The sequence below is a fragment of the Chiloscyllium plagiosum genome, chromosome 20, assembly GCF_004010195.1.
Source record: "Chiloscyllium plagiosum isolate BGI_BamShark_2017 chromosome 20, ASM401019v2, whole genome shotgun sequence".
Taxonomy (NCBI): domain Eukaryota; kingdom Metazoa; phylum Chordata; class Chondrichthyes; order Orectolobiformes; family Hemiscylliidae; genus Chiloscyllium; species Chiloscyllium plagiosum.
Genome location: NC_057729.1, coordinates 30,225,581 through 30,250,052, shown reverse-complemented (window position 1 = coordinate 30,250,052; position 24,472 = coordinate 30,225,581). Strand labels below are relative to the sequence as shown.

At 39.0% G+C, this 24,472-nt stretch overlaps 1 protein-coding gene across 3 annotated transcripts in view; it reads right to left on the bottom strand.

Moving 5' to 3' along the window:
* Positions 1 to 7,378: 7,378 nt before the first annotated feature.
* uckl1b (uridine-cytidine kinase 1-like 1b) overlaps positions 7,379 to 24,472 on the bottom strand; it is a 124,592-nt gene continuing 107,498 nt past the window's right edge. For 2 of the 3 annotated variants that reach the window (XM_043710408.1, XM_043710407.1), the window contains exons 10-15: positions 22,811 to 22,904; positions 21,040 to 21,102; positions 17,176 to 17,298; positions 16,900 to 17,007; positions 16,298 to 16,454; positions 7,379 to 12,179 (exon numbers count right to left, since the gene is read on the bottom strand). In XM_043710408.1, the coding sequence (XP_043566343.1) occupies positions 12,133 to 12,179; positions 16,298 to 16,454; positions 16,900 to 17,007; positions 17,176 to 17,298; positions 21,040 to 21,102; positions 22,811 to 22,904 (592 nt within the window). In that variant the 3' untranslated portion in view covers positions 7,379 to 12,132. The remainder of the gene's footprint in view (positions 12,180 to 16,297; positions 16,455 to 16,899; positions 17,008 to 17,175; positions 17,299 to 21,039; positions 21,103 to 22,810; positions 22,905 to 24,472) is intronic. The other variant, XM_043710409.1, reaches the window with a different exon arrangement.

The following is a 24,472-nucleotide window of genomic DNA, read 5'->3' as shown; positions in this document are numbered from 1 at the left end:
GCCTATTTGTGTGTCATTATTACCTAATTTTGCCTCAGTAATATGCAGTTTCCTATTCTCTGACTTGTTGGTTAGAAAATAGATGCCAACAATTGCTGATGTGAAGGCTAGAGCAGCTACCTTGCTCCTCTAGGTCTACATCTGGGACAGCAGTAGCCAACGTCCCATGGCATGCTTTTCGGTAGTGACCACCCACAGTTCTCCATCCATGGCACATCTCTGACCAAGTTAAGATGCAGTTCTGCACTTCAGTGCTGCATTATAGAGTGGACCAATACCTTCAATTGCTGCACTGCTGCCAGGACTTTGTTCACAGCACCTAACCCCTGTATTGGATCAGGATACATCTCAAGGATCCTCAACTGCATCTTTAGTACTCACTCACTTTGCCCTACTTGCATGCTCGTAGCACATCTGCCTTGTCCTTTTGCACTTTGTCCCCTCAGACAGGTTCACAATTATTCTGTCTTGCCTTGCTGTTTACCGCGGACAAGGGCAGCTTATGGTTGTCAGCAGTCATTAGTCAAGGGGTGGACACTATGGCACTGTGCTACATCAATCTCACATCTGTACCATGTCCTGACACATACATGGTGATCACTGTATGTGCATCAACTGATTGGCCAGTTCTCAAAGTGTAAGGTAATTGCTCTTGGTCAAGTCAAGGGACACCGCCTTTAGTCAAAGGATATTGGCTTATTGCATTGAGGCTATCTTCCAGTCATAGTCTAGTGGCTGGGATATAGTCAGTTGGATGCTTGGGTGGGTCAGGGACGTCAATATTACAACAGTCTGAGGAGTTGGTCATTGCCAGCCCTGTCAATCCATATCTAATATACACATCTACCACTCTGATTATAATGGTGTTGACATGACATTCTGACTGTAAAGAAAGATGATCCCTAACTACTGCAAGTCTTACCATTTAAGATCATCTACTGTTAACAAAAGTTTTGGGTCCATCATAATTCAAATGTCACATGTCAAAGTGCTGAATTTATAAAAAGATGGTGATTTCATACTTGCTGATTAAGATTAGGAATTGAACCTGTCACTCTATAAAATTCTCCTAATAGCAACAACTAACCTTTAATTTATCTTAGGATAAGCAATTTATATCAATTAGATGTTGTGGCCTTTATGGACTGAATCTTGCCAACAACAGCTGCGCTGAAAGCCAACTATAAAGAAGAAATCATTATTTGCTGAGTTAGATTAGATTAGATTACTTACAGTGTGGAAACAGGCCCTTCAGCCCCCGGGTCTCTGGCGCTGTGAGGCAGCAGTGCTAACCACTGTGCCACCGTGCCGCCCACTAGCTTTTGAATACTGAACTTTCTTTGATATTTTTAACATTTGCAGTCTTTAAAAGGATATTTATTCAACCTGCAATTATTTGAAATGATTGCAGTTCTGGGAGTATTGAATAATTCGTTAGAAAAACTGATAGTAAACTTTGAACATTCACAACTCCTTTTCAGTAAATTAAATTTCCGAAGCTTATACAAGTCAAGTGTAATTGACAAAGTGTTAGCTTTTCAGTCAGGCAGCCCTGTTGAAGATGAAACAATAGGTGAGCTATAGTTCATGGATGATGATGGAGAAGGACAAACCTAGAGCCTAAATGGGTGTGATCAGTCACCCTCTGCATTTGGATTAATACAGCATTGTTGGGCAGTTATACAAATACTGCTTTTGCTCTTATTCATCCATTGGATGACACTTATTATGGAGGCCAGCATTCATAATTTATGCTCTTGAGAAGATGGTTTGAACTGCCTTCTCGAACCACTGAAGTCCATGTAGTATAGGTAAACTCACATAGCTGTTAGAAAGGAAATTACAGGATTTTGGCCTAATAACAGTGAAAGAAGAGCAATATATTCTGAGTCAGCATGGATGCTCCAAAGTATCTGCTTCCCTTTTCCTTCCAGACAGAAGTGGTTGGAGTTTGGAAGATGCTCTCAAAGAAGCTTTGGCAAGTTACTCCATCATGTATGGTACGTTCACCAATGGACAGTAGCTGCAATATGTTTAAAATGGTGGATTAGGTGGCAATCAAGGAATCTGCTTTGTCCTGGATGATATCAAGCTTCTTGAATGTTGTTGGAATAGCACTTATTCTGGCAAGTGGACAATATTACATTACACCCCTTACTTTTGTCTTCTAGGTAGTGGACAGCTTTAGGGAATCAGGAGGTGAGTTACCTTGACAGAATACACAACCTCTGTCCATCTCATGTATTTATGTAGCTGGTCTAATCAAGTTTGTGTTCACTGGAAATTCCCAGAATGGGGAATGATTGGAATTTGCACTTAAGTGGTAACAATAACACTTGTCACTTGTCACCTAAATCTGAAAGCTCTCCGGGTCTCTGTGTGTGGGCATTGACTATTTCATTATAATGAAGAGCTGGATAAAACCGAGAACAGAGCTATCATCAGCAAACATCTCCATCTCTAACATTATCATAGAGGAATAGTCACTAATGAAGTAACTGAAGATGGTTGAGCATAGGGCATGATCCTGAGTAATTCCTGTGACCATAACCTATAACTAAGATGATTAGCCTCCGACAACTGCAAATTCAATCATCTTCATTTGTATTAGGTATATCTTCAGTGAGTGGAGAGTTTTCCCTAATTCCCAGTGACTGATTTTGTTATTGTTATTTATCTAGTCACAGCTTTTCTGATAAATTGTTGGTAATGGTATACATCAATTATCTTATTTCATAAATCAAGTAGCTGAGACCGTAGATCAACTAATTGTCTGATCTCTTTCTGGACTGCACCTGTAATTTGTTTAATTGATTAGTTCCTTTAATGGTTTTTAAATGGTCTCAAACTCATGGTAACCTAATTGGCTGATGTTTTTGTGGGCTGTGCATGAATATGGATTGACAAATGACTGAACAGCTTAACAGAAACTTTCTAGTTTGTTTCTGTACTATGTTGAAATAAGCCATAAACAGACAAATTGTATGCTTTTAACTTTGGCTAGCAGTGGCAGTGTGGTCTATATATTACAGTTATCAACCTAGGCCTGGAGCCATTTCTTGTCTCATCTGGACCCAGATTGCTTCAGTATCTGAGATGTCACAAATTGCACTGAACATTGAGCAATCAATGTGAACCTCCCCACTCTGACCTTACAGTGGAGAAAAGGTCATTGAGCCAACTGAAGATGTTTGACCTTTAGCAACTACAGCATTCTTTATCTGTACTGGTTAATATTCAAACCAATGGAGAGTTCCTCTGATTCATATAGACTCTGGTTTTGCCCTGGCTCTTTAATGCAACACTCAGACAAATGTTGCCTTAATGTAAAGGGCCAGCTCTCCTGTAGAGACCAACTCCTTTTTTTTTCCCCTTTCTTTTGTCCATGTTTGGGTGAGATTGTAATGAGGTTAGGAGCAGAATGGTCTTGGTAAAACCCAAACTGAACATTAATGAGCACATTATTCTTTTTGCAAATGCCACTTGATAGCATTGTTGATGAGGAGAAAGTGAGGACTGCAGATGCTGGTGATCAGAGTCGAGAGTGTGGTGCTGGAAAATCACAGCTGGTCATGCAGCATGAGGGGAACAGGAAAATCGATGCTTCGGGCATGAGCCCATCGATAAAGGATTTATGCCTAAACTGTCAATTCTCCTGCCCCTCGGATGCTGCCTGACTGACTGTTCTTGTTCAGCACCACACTCTCGACTCAGCATTGTTGATGAGCCCTCTGTAATTTTACTGATGATCCAGAATAGCTTATTAGGCTGGTAATTTGTTTTAGGAGAAAGTGAGGACTGCAGATGCTGGGGATCAGAGCTTAAATATGTGTTGCTGGAAAAGCGCAGCAGGTCAGGCAGCATCAAAGGAGAAGGAGAATCGACTTTTCGGGCATAAGCCCTTCTTCAGGAATGAGGAGGGTGTGCCAAGCAGGCTAAGATAAAAGGTAGGGAGGAGGGACTTGGGAATGCGATAGGTGGATGGAGGTTAAGGTGAGGGTGATAGGCCAGAGAGGGGGTGGGGGGCGGAGAGGTCGGGAAGAAGATTGCAGATCAAGAAGGTGGTGCTGAGTCTGAGGGTTGGGACTGAGAAAAGGTGGGGAGAGGGGAAATGAGGAAGCTGGAAAAATCTGCATTCATCCCTTGTGGATGGAGGGTTCTTCTTCTCGACCTCTCCGCCCCCACCCCCTCTCTGGCCTATCACCCTCACCTTAACCTCCTTCCACCTATCGCATTCCCAACGCCCCTCCCCCAAGTCCCTCCTCCCTACCTTTTATTTTAGCCTGCTTGGCACACCCTCCTCATTCCTGAAGAAGGGCTTATGCCCGAAACGTTGATTCTCCTTCTCCTTTGATGCTGCCTGACCTGCTGCGCTGGTAATTTGTTTTGTTCTGAATTTGTTTGCAAGGTAGAAATTTTCTACATTGTCAGGTAGGTATCTGGACTGGGACAGCCTGGCTGGGGGATAAGTTCTGGAGCACAAGACTTCAGAATTATTGATGGAATATTGTCATAACTTTTGCACTATCCTAAGCCTTCAACTGGGCATCTGATAAGGAGAGATGGAACATCCATTTAGTACTTCTGATGGAATATGGATGCAAATCTTATCTTTTGTACTGATGTGCTGTACTCTCTATTATTGAGGATGGGATTAGTCCTCTTCGGTAAGTTAATTATTCACCACCATTTAAAACTGGATGTGTCAGGACTTCAGGACTTAGAAATAGGTCATTGGTTATGGGATCACCTTAGCTCTGTCCATTTGATGCTGTTTGTGCTGTTCAGAACATCAGTTGAATGGTGTTGTAGCTTCATCAGGTTGACATATCGTTTTTTGGTATGTTGAGTGCTTTCCTGACAATCCTCCTTGAATTATGGTTAAAGTCCAGGCTTGAAGATAATGTTTCAGTCGGGGATATGCTGGGCCATGAGGTTACAGATTGTGACAAAATACATAGAAAATAGGAGGAGGTGAAAGCTTTTCCACACTTTCTGGTTGGTTAGGTTCCCTACAGTGTGGAAACAGGCCCTTTAGCCCAACCAGTCCACACCGACCCTCCAAAGAGTAACCCACCCAGACCCATTTCCCCTCTGACTGATGCACCTAAGACATTGGGCAATTTAGCATGGCCAATTCACCTGATGTGCACCTGACCTGCACATCTTTGGACTGTGGGAGGAAACCCGAGCACCTGGAGGAAACCTAGGGAGGATATGCAAACTCTACACAGTCTCCCGAGGCTGGAATTGAACCTGGGACCCTGGTGCTGTGAGGCTGCAGTGCTAACCACTGAACCACCATGGCACCCTGGGAGCCTGCATGACCATTCATTATAATCATGGCTGATCATCCAACTCAATAGGCTCTTCCTGCTTTTCTCTCATTCCTGAAGAAGGGCTTATGCCTGAAACGTCAATTCTCCTGTTCCTTGGATGCTGCCTGACCTGCTGCGCTTTTCCAGCAACACATTTTCAGCTCTTCCTGCTTTTCCCTTGTCCTTTTGATCCTTTGAGTCTGAAGTGCTACATCCAGCTCCTTGAAATCATGCAATGTTTTAGCCTTAACAGCTTTCCATAGTAGATAATTTTATGGGCTCATTACTCTCTGGGTGAAGAAATTCTCCTCATCACAGTCCAAAATGTCCTATCCTGTATCCTTACACTGTGACCCCTCTTTTTGGACACCACCACCATCAAGAACCTGCAATTGTCTTGCCCAGTCCTGTTTAGAATTTTATAGATTTATGTGATTCCCCTGCTCCATCCTTCTGTGAATACAATCCTAACTAATTCAACTTCTCATACATCAGTCCCAGCATTCTCTGAACCAATCTGGTAAACATTTGCAGAAATCCCTTTAAAGCAAGAACACTCCTCCAGTAAGGAGACCAAAACTGCACACTATATTCCAGGCGTAGCCGCACAATAGCCTTATATTACAGCAAAACACCCCTGCTCCTGTATTCAAATCAAAGGGTAGCATGCCATTTGTCATCTTTACTGCTTGTTACCTTCAGTGACTGGTGTATGAGGACATTCAGGTCTTGTTATACACTTCCCTCTTTCAACTTATAATCATTCAGATAATAACTTGCCTTCCTTTTTTATTCCTACCAAAGTGGGTATTCTCACATTGATCCACATTATACTGCATTTGTTATGCGATTGCCCATTCACTCAGCTTGTCCAAATCACACTGAAGCATGTCTTTCTCCTCCTCCGCCTTCCCCCAACTTAGTTTCCCATCCAGCTTTGTGTTAACTGCAAATTTGGAGATGTTACATTTAGTTCCTTCATCCAAATTATTAATATACATTGTGAATAGCTTGGGTCCAAGCACTGATCCCTGTGGTAACCTACTAGTCATTGTTTGGCAATCGGAAGAAGACCTATTTATTCCTATTCTTTATTTCCTGTCTCCCCACAAGTTTCTACCCATCTCCATTCACTACCAATCCATGTGCTTTAATTTTATGCAGGTTAGCCAGGGTATTTCCATTGCAAAAGCAACCTACTCTGCTGCTACCTCTAATGGATCTATCCTGCCAATGGGATGGGACACACCCAGGGATGATGCTGGTGGTATTTGGGACACAATCATACTTACAATGTCAGGTTGTTGACTAGTCTGTGGAACAGCTCTCCCAATTTTGGCACACGTCCTCAGATATTAGTAAGGAGGACTTTTAGATTGATCAGGCTATGTTTGTCATTTGTTGTTTTCAGTGTCTGGATCAATGATAGGTTGTCTGTCCATTTTCTTTTAGCTTGCTATCATACTACTACAAATGAGTGGCTTGTCAGTATGATTCAGAGTGCATGTAAGAATCAACTACATTGCTATGGATCTGGAGTCATATGCCGGCCAAATCAGGTAAGGGCAACAGATTTTGTTCCCTAAAGGGCATTTGTGAACTCAAATTCATTTATTTATGTATTTATTTTGTTATTTAATGACAATCTTGATAATAGTTAGTTATACAAGAACTAGAAGCCAGAATAAGCCCCTCAATCTCACTCACCATTTTATAAGATCATATCTAATCTGACCTAGGCCTGCTCTCCTCTTTCGTGTCATTCCTCAAAGTCTGCAGCACCCCATACAGCCTCAACAACTCTGGTAGAGAATTTTAGACATTCACAATGCTATAAAAGAAGAAATTCTTTCACACCTTAATTTTAAATGAACGTTCCCATTATTCTGTTTCTCTTGGACATCATGGCATTAGGAATGATCCGAATTTGCACTTTCTAAGTAAGAAGGATCAATTCCAGCAAATAAAGGGTACAATTATTTACATCCGAAAAACTGAAAACAAACCTGTTTTTCTGAACAATATAAAAGAATTGTATAAACTCCAAGGAAGTTGCTTACATTGTAATGCTACTGAAGGTAAGTCTTTGATGATGTTTGACAGAGTGATATCACTTCACATTTTGAAGTGTAGCTGTCTTTAGCAAGATCCAATCTATAAAAGACACAACATTCAATCAATATCAGTTATGGATCTTAAAATAAATTAGAGGTTAGTAGGTGTTATTGAGGAAAGTTTACAGTTTGCTTGGTTCAACCCCTCATCATAACAAGCAAATGTGAAATCACCAGCTTTTTACACTTCTGACACTTTGACATCTGAATTTTGATGAACTCAAAACTTTCATTCACACTGGACAATTGTCTATGGTAATATTTATAAGAGTTAGAACCTCTTTTACATTCAAAACATCATACAAGCAGTCAATATAACCAAACCACGGTGGGTGTATTGAACTCTCTAGCCTAGGAAGTGGTTGAAGTGAAGAATATAAATGTATTTGTAACCTCAGAAACCTGTAAGGTGAAAATTGAATAGAGTTAGAATGATAGCTTTGGAAGAGCATTGATAGGAAGGAGACTTAAGTAGAGCATAAAAGTTGCCATGGACTAGTTGCATTGAATGACTCATTTCTATGCCATTTATCCAAAGCAATCCAATGTGCCCACCATAAATAGTGTTACAGTAGAGTTTTACATTCATTGATAGTAACTTTTGCAGAAATGCATGCTTACGTGGGGACCGAGAGACAACTTTAATGCAGAAATTCAACCCACGAGGCAGTCTGTTCAGTGTTAGCAGCTTTGCAATCTCCACTTCTCACAGTAAGACTTGCCAACAAACCTTCCCAATACCTCTCCAGTATTCCGATTGAATCTCTTAGCTCCAAAACTTGCTTCCCTCATTATCAAGCAAAGGACTTACAATACTGCCTCTAATTCTCACTCCATATAACAGGTAATTCTTCTTTGGTCCCTTCACAACAACTCACTTATTACATGCCTATGACCCATCACATCTTAATCCTGCCTGTAATTTATACCATCTCCTTGTAGGCACTTAACTGCATATAGCTTTCTATCTTTTATCTTCCTTTAGCATTCTTCGTAATCTCTCCTAGGCCCTTGGATTTTGCTATTTTGTACTTTTTATATGTGCATTCCTTTAGTTTTAGGTGTAACTTTTGTGCTATTTCTCAACTTCAGTAGGAGAACTGAGTATTATTTAATTACATGCAAACAATTGCACAATGAATCAGTTTGAGTATATCAAGTTGCATTATTACGCAGGCACTCTTTGACATTTTAACCATTGTGCCTTTTCTCAATGTCCTTCTCCATTGCTTGAGCTCCTGCAAGAAGAAACTACTACAAAGCACAATTCCAGATGAGGAGTTGGACTTGAGATAATCTTTTGACTTCTGTACCATTTTAAGGGACACTGGCACCAATACAGTGACAAGAAGGAGCTGTATTAGGGACAAGCTATACTTGAAACAGGTTGGGCCCAAGATCATAATGGAAAGGGGTACTTAGTGAAAAGGGAATCAAATTAACAATTGATGACTGGAAGGGAAGCACATCAGTCTAGTAAAAATGAAATAAGAGCAGTGTAGGTTATAAATCAAAATCTGTATACTCCAGGTGAAGGAGTGATTAAAACTAAAGTGGTTACGGGAGTGACAAATAAGAACAACAGTAAATAAATTGGTATGGGAAAGGTACCATTAGTGATAAGGATGATGGGATCTTTTGCCTAATTTTGAGATTTACATACTGAAGCATGGAATTTAAGATAAAAATTGAACATCTGATTCACTCCAATACTACATATGGTTGTGTCATGATGGTCAGTATTGATAATCAGTTGCCAGTTTGTAAGAGTTTAATATCTCCAGGTTACAAGGGGCTGATTTTACCAAATAAGCTGTTGATGCTGTAGCTACATTAGTTTGACAATTAAATTATGTAGGCAATCTTGAAAGTATACCAAAGACAGATTTTGCTTTGAATCAGAGTACAGTGATTAGATAGAAAGACAGAATGCTGGTGAAATGCTGCAGGTCTGGCAGCATCTGTGGAGAGACAAACAGAGTTCACATTAGTTTAATCAGTCACCATGCCTCTGGTGAGGGGTGAGGTTGAGAAAGAGAATCCTTCATGGTAACTTCAACCATTGCAGGCATTAAAGCAACTCTGCATTGCAAACAAATTGTCCAACCAACAGAGCTAACCAACCATCACGATGATGAGGCATTGCGAGGTTGAAGTCATTGTCATGTACATATCCCATGTTGGCATTAGATAAGTCAATAACATTAATCATATTGTATGAAACAGAATTAGAATTTGTACTTTGTGAGTTAGTGATGTGCCAACTTTACTGATCTCAATATCTGATCCATTAAAGAGTCGTCTTAAGTTCTGAAACAAAATAAAATGGATATTGGCTGGCTAAAGAACAGTAAATAGTTATCTTGTAGAAGATGAAGTGTGTGCTGCTCAAGAAAGTGAAGTTGTTGCTATTATAACACAAACAACCAGTAGTAAACTAGAAATTCATTTCAGACACTCTAATAAATGTCAAATTCAATGTTATGGCTTTTTAAAAAATGGGCTGTTACAGCAGTTATGTTTCTGACAATCATCAGCTAATGATTTTATAATAGGTTAGTGCTTGGCTCAACAGCTTTAAAATAATTCAATTAATATCCCAAAACCCAAATTCCAAGATAAGCAATGGTATATTGTAGAGACTAAATGTGTTAGACATGGTAGCCCAAAGAAAATGAACAATTGGTTCCATAAAAAATTGCATTTAAATTGTTACTGTACATCAGCCATGTTAATAACTTGTGTTCTGTACTTGCAGGTTATATACAGACCTGAATACAGGCACTTCGACATGGAACCATGATGTTTTGTTATTTCAGAAAATAAGTAATGCCCTTTCAAACTTATTCTCCCATTAGCCAGTAAATGGTAACATATTGGTAGAAAAGAAAAAGAGCTTGAGGTTTGCTCAGTCTCTTATTTGTCTGAATGGTTCCAGAAAAGAGAAATATTAGTTATGATGACAAATTGAAGAAGTTGGGAACTCCTCTCCTTGGAAAGAAGATGATTGCAAGTAGATTTCAGAGTTTTCAAAATCAAAAGTTGGGCCTGGATAGGGTAAATAGAAAAATGCTGTTCCTGCTCACAAAAGAAACAAGAATAAAAGAGCACAGATTTAAAGTGATGTGAAAAGAAGCAAGGGTGATGTGAGAAAAAGAAACTTTTTCCACGTTAAGGTATAGGATGCATTGCTTGGAAATGTGGTGGAGCCTGATTCAACTGAGGGCATTTAATGACTATTTAGATAGAAATAATATTGCAGGAGTATGGGGTGGGGGGGAGCAGGAGATTAGCACTACATAATGATGCTCATTCGAAGAGCCAGTGCAGGTATGATAGGTTGCATTGTCTCCTTTGACGTCATAACAAGTCTGTGATTCTATGATTTATACAATAGCAGAGAAGACAAATCAATTTAAGAAATAGTCTTTCTTTTACAATCTTCCTGTCTTAATCTTAAACGATATGCTGTACACAACTATTTTACACACACTTTTCTCCATACATGGTGATAGTTCCTAATTTTTATTGGCTGCTGTGATATAAGAAAGTATTCATCACTTCCATTTCCTCTCTTCAATAAGGTGAAGTAACTTCTTCCTCTAGATTTTCCATTTTAGCTCCATAAAATGCTAAAAAGATTATAATGGGAAATTAGTGATTTTCCAACAAAAATTTAATTAAATGAAGAAGTTTGTGATGTACAGTGTTCTGATTTTGTGCTCTCAATATGCACTATATATTTAGTATTGAAATGTCTTTGGTCACAGTTTCCACAGCTTTATTCAGAGTTCCAGAGTATGCAGGATTCATCATTTTGATTTATATAGATCAAAATATCAAGGTTTTATTTTAAAATATTAGATTTTCAGATCATTATGGCAATATTCCTTAACAGCATGATTTCAGATTAATATCAGTCACATCCAAATGTCACACAAAAGGCCTCAATCAGGGTTGAGATACTATTTTAAATTACTATTGCAGGTGCTAATTGGTTTACAATGTATTTAAATTCATTGGAATGACAAATTGCACAAATTAATTTTCTAAAGTGCTCTTGAACAAGTGTAATGCAGAAATCATGTTAGCGTTAATATCATGACAAAAAGGTTGGACTAAACTATAACAAGGAGAACCATCTTCAGGACATTTTCTATGTTATGGCCCTGGATCAAAATTTTAAACAATTATAAAATACTGTACAGAACTTAAATATTTGGGTGCAATCTTACATTCATTTAAGTATAGTTTAGATTACTAAAAGTTTAACAATAAAAAGTATGAACTGTCCAGCATTCTAATTTTTTTGTTGTTCTCAATATGCACAAAAATTCCAAGAAAATTGTTTTTTTGCACACAAGATATGAGGGATACTGTCTACACCCACCAGCATCTTGTACTTAATAAGAAGTGGGCTAATGGGAATTACTTTAAAGAAAGGAGGTATCAAAGCAAATTTCATGAGTTAGCCCTTCTGTGTGCAAAGCTGAGATTTTCTTCTCCAATTTGAGATCCATGTTACGTTTTGTCCACTGCGTTTAAAAAATGCAGGCCACAAATAGAATAAGTTAACCACTGCATCTGAAACTTTGTGTGAAGCTCATTAATTCACCCAGTGATCCATGAAAGTTTGCAATGTCTGTCTTTGCAGTATTAAAAATATGTCCCACAAAGCTCAGTCAGTCATCATCTTCACATCAGTCTGTAGGGGCATCAGTTCCAAAGTAACGATCTCCAAAATTGCCTGAAATGAGAAAGAAATATAACAACTCTTCATATAACAACTAACATTAACTGAAAGGTACACTGAATACCTTATAAAGAGAGTGTCTCAACAGTATATTACCTCTATTCAATACTAATATACCTGTCATAATTACGAGCATCTTGTTTGAGTATTCTCACTTGAGTGGTGACTCCTAATATCAAGGTGAGGAATGGGGGTGCCATTACAGGCAGAATATAAAAGCAATGGGAAAGGTGTAGAATATAAGGAAACCATTGAGAAATTCTGTTTGTTTTCAATAAGGCTTAAAGGGTAGTAGAAGTTCAAGATCTTGAATGGTTAGGATTAGATAAGTGTAATAATTCTTTTTAAAAAGAAATTAGTTCATAGATTCCCTACAATGCAGATAGAAGCCATTTGGCCCATCAAGACTACACCACCCTCAGAGTATCCCGTTCAGACTCCAAAGCCCACCACCTTATCCCTGTAACCCTGCATTTATCATGACTAATCCTCCTGAAATGCACATTCCTCGACACTACAGGGAAATTTAGCATGGCCAATCCACCTAAGTTGCACATCTTTCGACGGTGGAAGGAAACCAGAGCACCCAGAGGAAAAGCGTACAGATATGGGGAGAATATGCAAGCTCCACACAGATAGTCACCCAAGGCTGGAATCAAACCCAGATCCCTGGCACTGAGGCAGCAGCGTTAACCACTGAGCCACTTTGCTGCTCATCCTAATGAGCTGATAATGGAAAAGTTCAGTTAAGATAATCATCAAAAAAGGAAGAAACATAGGTTGGAAATTAATATCAAAATTCTTTAACAACCTGTTCTTTAAGCTAACCCAAAGTTTTTGTTTGCTATAAGTAGCTTTTATAAGTAATCTTGACCTCCAGAAGTAAGCATTATCTATCCTGTCAGAGGTTATGAAAACAATGACCTTCAGCTGAGGCCATGGTGTTTGGAGCTCCATGTGTTGCCCTCAGGGAGTGCGTGGAGGGCACAGTGAGACATGGAGAAAAGGCTTCTCAGTCACCACCTCCTGAGCCAAGATGAAGGCAATCTGGCACTGGAAGGAGATGTGCTGGAGGCTATTGTCCTTCAGCCCAAGGGGAATAAGTGCACTCCATCTCCTCACCCTCTCCAACTGCTGCAAGTGTGACTATGAGCAAATCAGGGAGAATATCCAGGAGGTAGCACGTTGAGTATAGGAGTTGGGGCATATGTTGCAGATGTGCAGAACATTCGTGAAGCCACTTTTAGAATACTGCATTCAATTCTGATTTCTCTGCTATAGTAATAATGTTGTTAAACTTGCAAGGATTCAGAAAAGAGTTATAATGATGGCGCTGGGATTGGAGGGTTTGAGATATGGGGAGACATCAAATAGGCTGGCGCTATTTTCTCTGGAGCATTGGAAGTTGAGGTCTTTTGTTTTGGGTTAGATGAGTCCAAAACAAGATGGCATAGGGCGAAGATGAGTGGGGAAAGATTTAAAAGGAACCTGAGGGGCAATCTTTTCATGTTGAGGGGGTGGAGGCTGTTACAACAGTTTAAAAAGCATCTAATTGATTACCTGAATAGGAAGGTTTAAGAGGGACAAGGGCCAAATCCTGGTAAATGGATCTCGATCAGTTTAAGATCTCTGGTCAGCATGGCAGAGTTGGACTGAAGGGTCTATTTCCAAGCTGTATAACTCCAAAAAATATACTATAAAAGATTATAAAAGATTCTATAAAACATTTTTATTAGCCAATTATTATTTTAATCTATAAGAAGATATAATTAGCATTTTAACATGTCAGGGGAATTTTAAAAAGCACAATTGGAAATGAAAAGAACAAAACAATCCATCTGAAATCAAAGGGGAATACCTTTTTAGCTTGGGTCCAGGTATCACTGTACTAATGACAATGAAATTCAATGTTCAGTATTATAACAGTAACCTCTGGCACCTTCACATACCTGGCTAAACATAAATCCAGAGATTCTGAGAGTGATTCAATAGTTTGGAGGTAAGGTGCTTTGATAAAGTACCCTCAGACTCCAAATAGGTAAAAAATCACTGACTTGATGATAACCTGCTCTTTTACGTGATTATTCTCTGTTCAAGAAGTTAGAACTTATTGAATAAATTGTAACTGAGCTTTTAATGGCATACTAAGTTCATAATTGCTGAACAGCTTGACTATCCCTGAAAAAGTTATTTTTGTAGAATGTTAAATGTCTCCATATATTCAAAATGAAAGATGAGGGCAGAGTGCTAGGTATTGTCTACATAGAGTTTAGCAAGGCCTTCGACAAGTTCTGCATGGATAGTAAGGTCAAATTGCATGGAAGGCAGAGACAGCCAGCCAACTGTATATAAAATTGGCTTGACGGTAGGAGACAGGGGTGGTGGTGGGTTGGACTGGACTGAAGCCTGTGACCAGCTGTCTTCTGCAGGAATTTTTGCAGGTTGTTTGTTATTTTATATGATTTACATGAGGATCTCGGAAGCATAGTTAGTAAGTTTGCGGATGCTAGCAACATTCATGGGCCAACGAGCTGAAGAGTGGCAGGCAGAGTTTAATTTAGATAAATTTGAGGTGTTGCATTTTGGTAAGACAAACAAAGGTAGGACTTCCACAGTTAATGACAGAGTCCTGAAGAATGTTATTGAACAGAGAGAATTAGGGGTTCAGGTGCATTGTTCCTTGAAAGTGGTGTCACAGGGTTAAGGGGAAGGCGTATTGCACTCTTGCTTTCATTGGTTGAGCATTGAGGATAGGAGTTGGAATGTCATGTTACAGCCGTACAGAACCTTGGTGAGGCTACTTTTGGAGAACTGTTAAATTCTGGTCACCCAGCTATAGGAAGGATATTAAATTGGAAAGGGTGCAGAAAAGATTTAAAAGGATGGTACCAGGACTGGAGCATTTCAGTTATAATGAGAGGCTGGATAGGCTGACACTTTTTTCTCTGGAGAGTAGGAACATGAGGAGTGACCTTATAGAGGCTTTTAAAATCATGAAGGGCATGGATAGAGTCAATAGCAAAGGTCTTTTTGCTAGGGTAGGGGAATTTAAAACTAGAGGGCATAATTTTAGATGTGAGGGGAAAGATTTTAAAATGAGCCAGATGACTTTTTCACACACACAACATTGTTTGTATATTGAATGAACTATCAGAGGAAGTGGTAGATGCAGGTACAGTCACAACATTTTAAAAGACATTTGGACACGTTTAGAAGGATATGCACCAAATGCAGGCATATGGAACTAGTTTAGTTTGGGAAACCTGGAAGAGTTGGACAATAGGATCTGTTTCCATTCTGTACACAATGGTGAAGTTCTAGTTTTAAATTAAATAGAGTTTTAAAGTTTATTATATGGTATTTCAGCTTCTTTAATCCAGATGTACATATCTCAATCAGCTATTTGGCTCTGTTAAATTTTAAAGTGGAAAATTCAACACAATTTCTCACCTGTCTGCTACTTGAGATATTTCAAAACGATTGGTTGTTTCCCCTCCTTGATGACATCAAATGTTGCCAGATGCCTGGAGGTTCCTTTGACTTGGTACCAGATTAGTCAACAAACAACTATTTAAATGGCTCAACTAGCCTAGGCTGAAATTTCCGCAGCTCCAGGTGGGACGATACACCGCCTGCTTACCCAATTGGTAAACCATTTTTGAGGGCAGACTGTCAGTTTGGGAAAGGCAGATGGACCCCACAATCTGCACTAATTTGTGCAAAATCAAGGACTGGATGGATGTTCACAGCCAAATCCTTGTTTTGTTTCTGACCTCCTGCTTCCCACTCTATACATACACAGACGCCAGACAAACTGCATCTACCTTTCCCACTATGAACTTACATCTAAGAGTCTAGGGTTGGTGATACAGCAGCAGTCACAGCCTCAGTCATGATGCTGAGTTCAGAGGCCAGTAACCCCAGGCAGGAGGGCTGTCCTAGGCCCAGGCCCTAATTGGAACAGAAAGCCCACCAGCAGCTAAGTAGCTTCCTGATTACCAGATAATTGGCTGGCTTTCTGACTGAAGAAGCAGGTTACCCTCCAGGAATCACTCCTATTTTCTGTCTTGTGCCTGGAAATATTGAATATTTTGTATATGGAATATACTTGCCTATGCCAGGGATGATGTGGAACAAATCGTCAACATCTTTGTCTACCGCAGTGGTGATGATTTTTACTTGTGGAAAGGCGTATGCCACAGAGTGCACCCCCATCTCTGCCATCAGCAGGCAGATGAGAAAGATCTTATCCTCTTGTACATCATGATCCTAAACAGAGAAATTGCAAAATAAATCAGGTGCAAACCAATAAGATAGTGTAAATCATTAATAAAACCCTGTAGTTTTAAATCTACAATATGCACAATTGGTTAAAATGTACACAGTACTTTTTAAAATTAATTTAAGTTGAATTGAACATTTCCAGTTCCATCAAGGAGAAGTTGGATTGCTTTATGCAGTGCCGGTTTGTTATGTAAGGGCTTTGGGACCTTGAAGCAACCTTGTGATGATGTCACAGAGCTGCTCCTCACTATGTATAAATAGTTGCTAATTGTGTTCAGGTAAAACTGGATCTTCAGTCCTGCTGCTGTACTCTGGAATTTTATTTAGCAATATATTGCCAAAAGCTAGTTCACAGATACCTAGCTATCAGAATACATAACTTTTATGTGACAATATTAATCATGTTTTAATTTGTGTGTTTCAATCTTACCAGCAATACCCTGATTGCCATCAAAGCTGCAGCCCCTGTGGACACTGTACAGTCCATTAAAATGACATGGTCCTCACTGATGTCTGTTGGCAGTCTCAGATAATGAAGCTGTGTAAAAAGACAGAAAATAATTTTGAGGGTCTGTAATAATAATTTACCATCAATCAAAACACAGAACTTAATAGCATGGATTTATTCAATCCTACATGTTTTGGTAAACTAGATTCTTTATTGTCAAAGCACAAATATGCAGTTTAAGAGAAAAAAGTGTTTTACTTCTGGTTCTCCTGTAGCATGGTTAGTCTGGATTAGGATTTTACCGACCGTCACATCTTTACAGACTGCTCGCAAAGCCGGCTCCATTGTCTCTCCTGCCCTCAGAATTGATACGCCTGTTATCTTTAAACATAGAAACAAGTTATATCAAAATCGACACGCACACCATTTCTTTTTAAACTAATGAACCATGTTGAATCTTTTAGACTTAAACATTCCTCTAAACATTTTCTAAAAAATGTGTTCATTGTCCAGGAATTTGGAACATGGTTCCTGGTCTTATTTCTGTCCAAAGCTACACCAAACGTACCTCATTACTAATTTTCATGTATACAACTCACCATAGTGAAGACAAACATCACATAAGCATCAGTTCTAAAATATTACACGTGATACAGTTCCAGAAAGAGGTGGAGCTCTTTTTTGGATTAGCATTTACCTTGTGTTTTACCCACTTTAAATAATTGTGGTTACAGTTTTCAGGAATCTAATTTAAGTTATTCACCTTTAAAAGCATTTTTTGCTGAACGCTGTACTGTGGATTTCCAACATTTGTGGATTTTAATTCACTTGCAACACTAATACTGTTAGAACTCAGGGATATGCTTCGATAAAACCAAAACAACTTCCAACTTTTCCTTGCAGATATACAGCTCTCAACAGAAATTAAAATGACAATGATGATAAAGTTTTAAATGCTAATAACTCCTCACACAATTTAGTAAATGGGTGGTACTCATATTTCCATAAACTATTATTGAAATGCAAGTTAACTAGTCTTTTCCACTCTGTCAATTTACCAGCATCACTTTCAATTACTGATAAACACTTTAGACCCCCAGAATTGGCTGCTGCTACACCAATTTACTTCTATTTAGCCACTTAAAAATAGAAGAGGAGTTATTCGTTTCGTATTGAATCTAAAAAATTTCCTCCTTCTTGTTGATAGGTTCATGCATTTAGATTGTTCCAGGACATAGAATCCATTTCAAAATTTAATTTATTTTACACAAGATTTCACCAGAATATAGAGCCAGGGCAAAAATGCTGGAAGATGTCAGGGATTGCAAGTCCTGCCCTAGAATGTAGCAGCTTTCATATTTGCAGGGGTAGAATTGGGATTTGCCTGTAGTTTGTGAATGTGTGGTTCCTGTTGTCCATTTTAATAAAAAGTTGCCTCCAATGCAACTGAACTTTTGAGCCCCTAAAGTGTGAAACCCAGAGTGTGGAAATTGGATCAGATAAGAACAGGGCTGTTCTCATTTCTTTTGGATAGCCAGGTTGCCTTCTATAGAAGTAAGATAGCTCTTTGGATCTGGTCCTGGGATACCTTGAGATAAGACAAATTCTCCTTTTGGAAGTTTAAGGTACTCTCTGTAGGAGAGGGAAGGTATCCTTTGAAATGTAGGCCTGCTTGTGCAGGAAGAAGTCCATGAACTCCATTTGCTAAACTTATTCATGGGACGTAAGCATTGCTGGCTAAAAGAACATTTATTGCCCATTCCTAATTACACTGAAGAAGTGGCATGGAACTGCCTTCTTGAACTGTTGTCCTTGGACTGTACATATCCAGGCTGCTATTAGAAGGGAGTTAGAAAGATTTTGATCAAACTACAGTGAAGAAAATATTGATGTAGTTCCAGGTAAGGATGGTGTATGGCTTTGAGGTAGTAGTGTTCTCACATAACTGCTGCCCTTGCCCTTCCAGCTGGAAGAGGTCAATGGTTTGAAAAGGTTCTGTCAGAGGAGCTTTGGTGAGTTACTGCAGTGAATCTTGTTGATCCTGCCACTGATAAAGGGAGTGAATGTTGAAGGTGGTGGATGTTTTACAAACCAGACAAGCTTCTTTGTTGTGAATGGTGTAAAGTTTCTTAAGCATCACTGAAGCTGCACCCACCTACTATTCCTTTACACTCCCGACTCCTGCCTTATACATTGTGCACAGGTATTGGGGAGACAGGGGGTGAATTACTTGCCAGAGAACTTTTAGCTTCTGACCAGTTCTTGTTGCCATAGGATTTATATGGTTTGTGCAGTTCAGTTTCTGTTCAATGATAATCCCCAGGATGTTGATAGTGGGGATTCAGTGATGGTAATTCCATTGAATGTCAAGTTAAGATAGTTAGTTACATTCTCTTTTCATTGAGATAGCCATTGCCTTATACTTTTGTGTCATGCATGTTGCCTGCCACTTATCAATCCAAATCTAGATGTTATACGGGTATTATTGCACATAAACACAGGCTCCTTCTGTATCTGAGGAATGGCAAATAGTTTTCAATGTTGTGCAATTATTAGCAAACATCCCAGTTCTGACTTTTATGATGAAGGGAAGGTTACTAATGAAGCAGTTGAAAATGTTTGGATCTAAGACACTAACTGGAGGAACTCCTGCAGTGATGCCCAGGGACTGAGATGATTGACCTCCAACAACCTCAAAGTTCTTCCTTTCTGTTGGGTCTGACTCCAACCAGCAAACTGTTTCCCCCTGATTTTTATGGATTCTAGTTTTTTTAGTTCCCCTTGATCAAATATGGCCTTGACATCACAGACAGCCATTACCACCTCATTTCTAGACTTCAGCCCTTTTTCTCCAGCTCTTTGAATTAAAGCTGTAATGAGATCATATGCTGAGTGGCCCTATCAGATCCCAAAGTGTGTGCCAGTGAGCAGGTTATTGCTGAACAAATACTGCTTGATGGCATTGTCACCGATCCCATACATCACTTTGGTGATGATTAGGATGATGCTTGGAACTTTCTGGAAAATATGAAGTGGTTTTTCCTCCAATTATGAAATCATTAACAGATACATAACTTTTTTATTGCCACCTGTGCCATGCCTGTCGTGGATAGTAGTGAGCTGGCATGGAGAGAGAAGACCAAAGGGAAGCTTGGGGAGGGTGAGTTGGCACGAGTTGGCACAAACTATAAAGACCATGGGTTGATTGTTGGAATAGAGGGGATGAGGAGGCATAGTGGATGGGCATAAAGTGGCACAACTGTGGGTGAGGGGCCATAATTGGTACATACAAGCATAAAAGTTGGCATAGATGTGGGGCACAGGTGGGTGCAGGGCATTAGATGGCATGGTTTGGTATGAATGGTGCATGGAACTTAAAGGGATGAGAGCAGGAGGGATATTTATTATTTTAATTGTCATTTTTAAACTTTGAGTAGTGCTGGTATCTCCAGGCAGATATTCCACACAGCCCACCTTGGGAACTGTCCATCTGTTTTATTCTTCCCAGGTTCCTTGGCCAGACTCCCAATCCAACCTGACCCTGGACTGGAAATGGGAAGTGTGAATACTGACATTCACGGAACTGGAAATTTTCTGGCCTCTGACCATTTGATCTGCAGATCGGGGCACGATCTCACACCAATCAATAATCAACCACTTACAAATTCACAAAAAATAGTTGCTGGAGAAACCCAGCAGGTCTCTCCATCTGTGAAGACAAAGCAGCCAACATTTTGAGTCCAGCGACTCCTCTTCAGAATACTGAACTTGAAGAAAATACTGTTTTCTCTCCACGGATGCTTCCATGCCAGCTGAGCTTCTCCAGTAAGTTGTTGGTCTTTCAGAGTTTGATCACTGCAGTTCCTGGTTTTTGTTATTTACAAAATCACATCTGTCTCTTCTATACAAGGTCATATTATCAAGATAATTATAACACAGAAGATGTTTATTCTGGATCTACAAGGTTTCTAACCAGAAATATGTCACTTATTATTAAGACAGGTTGAAAAATGGTTTAAGATTGGCACAGTTTCCAGCTAATCACTACTATTGTACCCACAGAAACTGGCAGTGTGTATGAGAAACCAGTTCATACAAAATAGGTTGCAGTATCAAACTTACTCTTGTTCCAGCAAACCTCCTTCCTTCATAGTTCTCTCCCTCCAGCGTCTGGACAACACATGTCTGCCATTAATACATCAACAAATAGTACTATCAGGAAGAGTGTATACACATTGTACTACTACTTTCATATCACTAACACAATTAATAAAAGATAATGAAATCTATATGCATTCTTCAAATCTTTAACATCCTACTCCTAAAATAAGAGATTAACCTCATTACTTAAGAACATGGACTGATGGTTGCCCTGTTGAATTGGGTGCCAGATAGCCTTTAACCGTTGCTGCTTTATTGTCAGTTCATATTGTCAGCAGCTTTTGAGAGGCAACTAACTTTGAGCTGAAGAATAGAGGCACTTCTCCAGGGCAATTAGAGATGGGCAATAATAAAAAAAGACTTAGTCAGCAATACTTGCATCCTATGAATGAACAAATGTGTCTAATTAACTGCAAACACCATTGGATGCCCTGTTACTGCAAAACATGGTTCCATGGGAATATAAAATATTGCCAACAGTTACCAGGTTATTGCCCAACGATCTCTCTAAAGACACGGTTGCTGATCTCATGGTTAATAAAAAAGTGCTTCTAAATAAAAGATGACTTACAAAAAAAAGGTTAACTCAAAAGGTTGTGACTAAGTTATGACATTTTCTTTTCTTTTTGTACTCTGCTGTCTCCAAGTTCCTTAAAACTGACAAATGAAAATGTGTTTAAGAATATTCCAACAGTTTCCTTTTACATCAAACTAGTGCCTTCACAGGAGCATTTTGCAGAATTTGCAGAAACAAGTTTTCATTCATGTCAACAAGCCAAGAGGTAGGTTTTAAAATCTGTCTCAAAAGGAAGGAAGGTAAGAAATAAGGAAGGAAAGAAAGTCCACACAGATCTATAGCATAGGATTCCACAACTTGGGCCTGTGCAACAGAAGGCACAGACACCAGTTGTGGAGGAAATATGGTTGGGAACACACAAGGCCACAATTAGAGCAAAGCAGCTATATCAGATGGGTTTGGGAGCAGAGATGATGAAATTAGGGAGTTTTGAGACCATGGAGAAATTTGAAAGCAAGGATGAGAATTTTAAAATATGGCATCAAGAGAACAGGAAGGACAATGGATACTAAAGGGTTAGGTCAAGGATTAGTGATAGAAAGTGCAAATCATTTAAAGACAACAGAAAATAGAGCAAGAACACAATGTTTTAACTTGCAGCAGTCTGCGGACCACAAGACCCAAAGACCTTTTGGCTTTGTTTCAGAATTTGCAGCCATGTCATTACTCTAAATGAGTTAGTTTCAAAGTTTCAGTCCTCATTTTGAAACTCTTTTATAGACTCAAATACCACCCTGCGTGATCATCGATTGTCTAATATTATCACATGTTTTTGCCACTCTTCTAACACTGACAGCCCAACTATGGGAATTCTCTTCCAGTTTGCTCCATCCATGCCATTCAAAACCTATTTGCTTTTTGTTCCCTGCATATTTAGTCATTGCCCTCCACATTCTATTTCGTTATCCCTTAATGCGATGCACCGAGAAGCACCATGCGTCAGTAAAATTAATGATTTTACTATTGAGGAGATGGTCATCTTAACTTTAATGAGAATTAGGTATGTGAAAAAGGATATCATTAAAAGGTTAGGGAGACAGCTGTACCATGGGATTCTCATCAGCTCCAGTGGATACTGAAAACAGTCAGTGGAATAAATGATCTGTCTCTGTGCAGCAATATTCTCAGAAATATACATGCTACTTATATACATACCCGAAAAGGCAAGAATGAAAGTGTATGCTCTATCAGTAGTCTCATCAACCGCTTTGAATAGAATATAAACTCATCTCGACTTGTGTCTTTATTTCTGAAAATAAAAATATACAATCATCTGTCTGGTACTAGAATTGGCTGTTCATATGCAGGGAGACTCCCTCAAAACTGGAAGCCATGGGACTGTATTTTTCCCTGGATTTTGCAGGGGGCAGGGTGGGGGAGAGAGGTGGGTGGGGGGATTCAGACAAATCCAGGTCAAGTGGCAACAAGGGTTACTTAGAGCACAGAAATAAATTGGTGTGCATATGGCAAAGCAGAAAAGTCCAGGGCCCAAAAGTGCCCAGCCAAATTATCCAAATAAATGTAATAATGTTTTTTTTAAAATATGCATTGCTAATTGTGGTCTTTTATTAATAAATTTGAGCATAGAAAAAGAGACAATTTACTGTAACATCCAGACAGTTTTCCCTAACAATTGGCTGAATGAAGTCTCTCTCCTTATCAGGTTCTATATGTTATTATCTTATTGCCTCTCTCCACTATAATTTTCCAAGAAAACTGGTGATGGTTTGTGATGATGCATGCTTTCTCTGACTCTGCATTCACTCTAGATGATGTCATTGGAGACAGAGAAGCGAATTTAGTTGTGAATCAGCTGTTTGATAGTGGAATTTTCACTCAAATTCACAAATGTAAATCCCAGCATGATCAGTAACACTTGTGAGAAAATTTAGAAGGCATTGATCATCATTACAAAAGGAATACAATGAAAATTAGGAAGAAAATATTATATTGGAATCAGGATAATTAGATTTTCATATTCAAAAAAGATGACAAAGTAGGCAACTACACACCAATAGCCTTTCTTCAGTAATATGTAAAATAATGAAATAATTTATCAAGTGTAAAATCAACTATTTTCTTTAGAAACATACCACAAACAACCATCTGTGATTTTCAAAAGGGGTTGATTCTGTGTGGCTAACTTTGTTAATTTATTTGAGGGAATGATAAACATAGACATTTGAAATTCTGGTAAAAGGGCACCAGTTCAGTTCAAAAGAGATCACCTCAGAAATTATATAATAAGTTCAAAGTTTGTCAGCAAGCCAAACAACAGTCAATAAGAGGCAAACCAGTACATTCAATCTTATATCTCTTCCAAGAAAAACAATATTTAACTGGAGTACAGAAAAGAGCCACAAGGTTTATCCCTGTTATGAGTGATAGGAGTTGTGATGAAAGACTGAAACACTTCCATTTATCAAGCTGAAAAGGAGGCCTACAGAGATGACCTTACAGAAATATAAAACATAGTATGGAATTATACTGTAAAAGTTAACCTGGAAGATTAGGTTAAAATTAAAATAATGCAATAGTAACAAGGACACCGTTTCAAATTAGTTTTAGTTCTAAAACTACCAGCTAATGTGCAGCAGTAAAAAAAATCCAGAACCACTTCAGAAACAATTACAACAAGGGACGACGTGGGTCATTGTGAACGGATACTTATGATTTGACAAATGGCCTCTCACATTTCCAAGCACCCTGTCAAATATGATCAGCAATATTGTATACAGTCCAAATCTTTATCAATGGTTGAAGTAATGTATAACTTTACAAAGATACAGTCAGATCAAATAATTCATTCAGAGAGTC